Source organism: Lactuca saligna, chromosome 3, assembly GCF_052625555.1.
Source record: "Lactuca saligna cultivar CGN05327 chromosome 3, ASM5262555v1, whole genome shotgun sequence".
Taxonomy (NCBI): Eukaryota; Viridiplantae; Streptophyta; class Magnoliopsida; order Asterales; family Asteraceae; genus Lactuca; species Lactuca saligna.
The window spans coordinates 34,892,369-34,895,995 of NC_136419.1; the positions used below are offsets into that span (position 1 = coordinate 34,892,369).

Genomic DNA, 3,627 nt, shown 5'->3' on the forward strand with positions numbered 1-3,627 from the left:
CGTTTCTTCAGGAATTATCCTAGTTTGGATTTCGTGATACACAAGGCAATTAAGATCGAAATATTAAACAAGAAAAATGTATCACACGATTCCAATTTGTGATCCAGATTTCCTATAACCCAATTTCGAAATTCCCCAACAGCTACATGATTAATTACTTAATGAAGGGGTATGGATCACGTCCAAACAAAACATACCCTATCTTCAAAAACGACTCGATCACTCGACTCTTATCCCATTATTTTATTTGGAAAATAATATTTTAAAATCAATTTACTTTGGACAAACACAAATATGGGCAACGCATCGCGTCCAAACATTCTCTATCTTCAAATAAAACCAATATTAATGCAGTCAACAATGTCATAACAATTGCCACCTACTTTCTTGATATTTTCATATTTAGATTTCCCCGGAACTTCCTATATTCCATCTAACGAACATCAGTTGTGAAGTTTTTCCATTCAGGCTTAATCATCATCATATTGTGATTTGAGCATTTTTTTTTCAAGCTTTAATTTGCTGATTTTACATCCATCCGAGAGGTTCCTTTTGAAGGAAATTTTTTTTAGACTCTAATCAAGTAGAGGGCCTTGCACTGGTAAATGGGTTAAGATGATGTATTTGCTGCAGTCATTCTCTAAAACCTATTTCATGGATTTTTCAAGAAATATAGAAGAGAGCTCGCTCCAATTATATTCAAGATCAACATTTAAGGAGCGTTGACTTTGACTTTGGCTTTGGAGGTTTTTTCACAGGCCAATCAATGCTTTTGATTGATGTTAATATCTATTGAATAAATCTTGAAATCAAGAAACACTTTTTCTTTGGATTTAATGAATCCAATTCGTTGGCTCGGAGAACTATTAGAGAAAACACATTGGAGTTTCGTGGTTGCCATTGTGGTGATTTATGGAATAAATCAAGGGTTTGGTTATGCTCTTGCTAAGGTAGGCACAGACTACTACATGAAAGATGTGCAGAAACTCCAACCATCTGAATCACAGGTTTACCTACAAATCGCCAGAATTCCATGGTTTATTAAGCCCTTTTGGGGTCTTTTTACAGATATTGTTCCCTTTTTCGGGTATCACAGGAGGCCTTATTTTATTCTTGCTGGTAATTACCCATATATAAATATATATGTTCATTCATATGCTAGTATAGTTGCTTGCATATATTGAATTACTTGAACGTATAGTATAATATTATACTAAAGTTAATTACTCTTTTAGGTTCATAAAAACTGCAACAATCTGCCTAGAAACAACTATAACTATATATTTGCCTATTGGTCTCTTGCAATTTGATGGTATGGATTTTTTTTAAAGGAAACAATACAAAACGATTTTGCCTATATGAGGTTACTATGGTTCGTATCATGATTATCTGTACAAATTTAAAGGATTTTTCCCGTATAAGGTTTCATCGATTTATTATTAATTGAATATTTGCAAAATTTTCAGGCATTGTAGGAATTCTATCGATGCTTTTCTTGTCATTGCATGAAAAGCTTCATATAGGACTAGCATTGCTGTCTTTAATGGCCGGGAATGCTGGAGGTGCGATAGCAGATGTGACAGTTGATGCGTGTATAGCAAATCAAAGTGTTACTCATCGTTCTCTTGCTCCACATATACAAAGCTTATGTTCCATGAGTTCTTCCATAGGAGCTCTTATCGGATATTCTTTGAGCGGTGTCTTTCTTCATTTAATTGGTCCCAAGGTTGCTTTCTTTTTCATTTTCTATACATGTAAATATCGTAACACCTTTTTTTATAGATATCCAATGAAAATTGAAACATTTTTTTTCATGTTAAAATTACCTGTACGTGCCCTTCTGCATTTACAGGGAGTTTATGGCTTGCTAAGTATACCATATGGCCTCATGTTGCTGGTTGGCATTTTGCTAGATGAACAACGAGCTTTAACTGATTATACACAGGTACATATATATAACTAGCCTCTAAGGGTTTAATTGCAATTTTTGTCCTATTGTCCCGTTCTTAATTAGTCCTATATGGATCCCAAACAAAGTAGAGGGTTGTCATGTTCTGTCTTATTAATTCAATCAGATAAATCGGCATTATATATGGTTGATCAAGCAGGCAATATCGATATGATATCCATTGATCTCTACATATATATAAATAATATAATATGAGCACCTATATATGCATGCTTTTTGCATTGTATTTGTAATATTTTGAAAATAGGTTTACGCTTTGTGACTGCTAGTGCTAATTCTGAAAAATTTACCTTGTTTGAATATCAGGTTCCTAAGAAATTTTCGGATGCTATTATGCGTATGCGGACGACTCTGAAAAGACAAGATGTGTGGGGGCAGTGTTTTTATATGTTTATCTCCTTTGCATTGAGCTTGAATATCCATGAAGCCTTGTTCAATTGGGAAACCGATTCGAAAGCAGGCCCATCTTTCTCCCAGGTGCTTCTCTCTCTCTCTCTCTCTCTCTCTCTCTCTCTCTCTCTCTCTCTCTCTCTCTCTCTCTCTCTCTCTCTCTCTCTCTCTCTCTCTCTCTCTCCCCCCCCACAAATGGACATAGCGTCAAATGTACCAAGGCCGTGTTTTTTTTACATTAATAAAGAATGTTTAAAACAAATTTGAGAATGATAGAATGAAAAAAATAAAAAAATAAAAGTGTTGTATAAATAAAATGTTAGAGTGTTAGTCTTTTGTATGGATAAGTGTTGAATGGATAAACATGTGTTAGAAATAAGTGTTGTACGAATGTAGACTGTTTCTTTAAATGAACAATAACTATTACTCATATTCTATGTGCAGGAAGCTGTTGGTTTTATTTCATCGATTGGCTCAGTCGGATCCCTTTTAGGTGCAATATTGTATCAACATAGTTTAAAGACTCATCCTATCCGAAGTCTACTATTTTGGGCTCAGTTGTTTTTGGGCGTATCAGGGATGCTAGATCTTGTCTTAATACTTAGGCTAAACCTAAAACTAGGAATCCCTGATATGTTATTTGCGATTATCAACGAAAGTGTCTTCCAGTTGGTTCAAAATTTGAAGTGGTTGACATTTTATGTTATAACTTCTAAGCTTTGTCCAAGTGACATCGAGGGTACATTCTTCGCTTTGGTCATGTCCATTGACAATTTGGGCAACTCTTCCTCAGAATGGCTTGGTGCCTCACTTCTTTGTTACCTAAATGTCACAAGTACACAATTTGATAAGTTATGGCAAGCAATTTTGATTCGAAATGTTATGAGAATTGCACCTCTTTGTTTTCTGTCTTTGGTGCCTAATGTTGGTGAGGATAGTGAATCCGGTTTGAGTAGTTTACAAGATAATGAAATATTGGAACCCAGGAATGTGGAACTTACACCCCTCATTGCAAGTGCTTCAAGTTGAAATAAGGTTTAAAAGCATTGAGAAACATTTTATTTTTTATGTTTTGTTACATTTATTTAGCAAGGGGCAAGATTGGTCCGAGAAAGGCAAATTTATGTTATGAAATAAGGTAAAATTGATATGAGGTAGTGATACTAATCCAGTCGGATCATGTTCCATGTATTAAAAAACAAGCTATAAGCTGGATGAAGTTCGTACGTGAAGTGATTAATCCTTTAGGTTTGATTACATTTGGATGA

General features: G+C 34.7%; 1 protein-coding gene across 1 annotated transcript; it reads left to right on the forward strand.

Annotated features, from left to right (window-relative positions):
* The first annotated feature begins 341 nt into the window (after nucleotides 1–341).
* Nucleotides 342–3,427, forward strand: LOC145035184 (putative folate-biopterin transporter 2). Its single transcript, XM_078983773.1, has 5 exons — nucleotides 342–1,119; nucleotides 1,467–1,726; nucleotides 1,853–1,945; nucleotides 2,276–2,446; nucleotides 2,804–3,427. Exons 1-5 carry the CDS (start codon nucleotides 837–839, stop codon nucleotides 3,386–3,388), a joined length of 1,392 nt encoding a protein of 463 aa, XP_078839899.1. The 5' UTR covers nucleotides 342–836; the 3' UTR covers nucleotides 3,389–3,427.
* Nucleotides 3,428–3,627: the final 200 nt, after the last annotated feature.

Coding starts and splice junctions, on each gene's coding strand:
- LOC145035184 (XM_078983773.1), top strand. CDS start 837: ATGAATCCAATTCGTTGGCTCGGAGAACTATTAGAGAAAACACATTGG. Junction 1,120..1,466: donor GCCTTATTTTATTCTTGCTG/GTAATTACCCAT, acceptor CAAAATTTTCAG/GCATTGTAGGAATTCTATCG. Junction 1,946..2,275: donor CTTTAACTGATTATACACAG/GTACATATATAT, acceptor TTTGAATATCAG/GTTCCTAAGAAATTTTCGGA.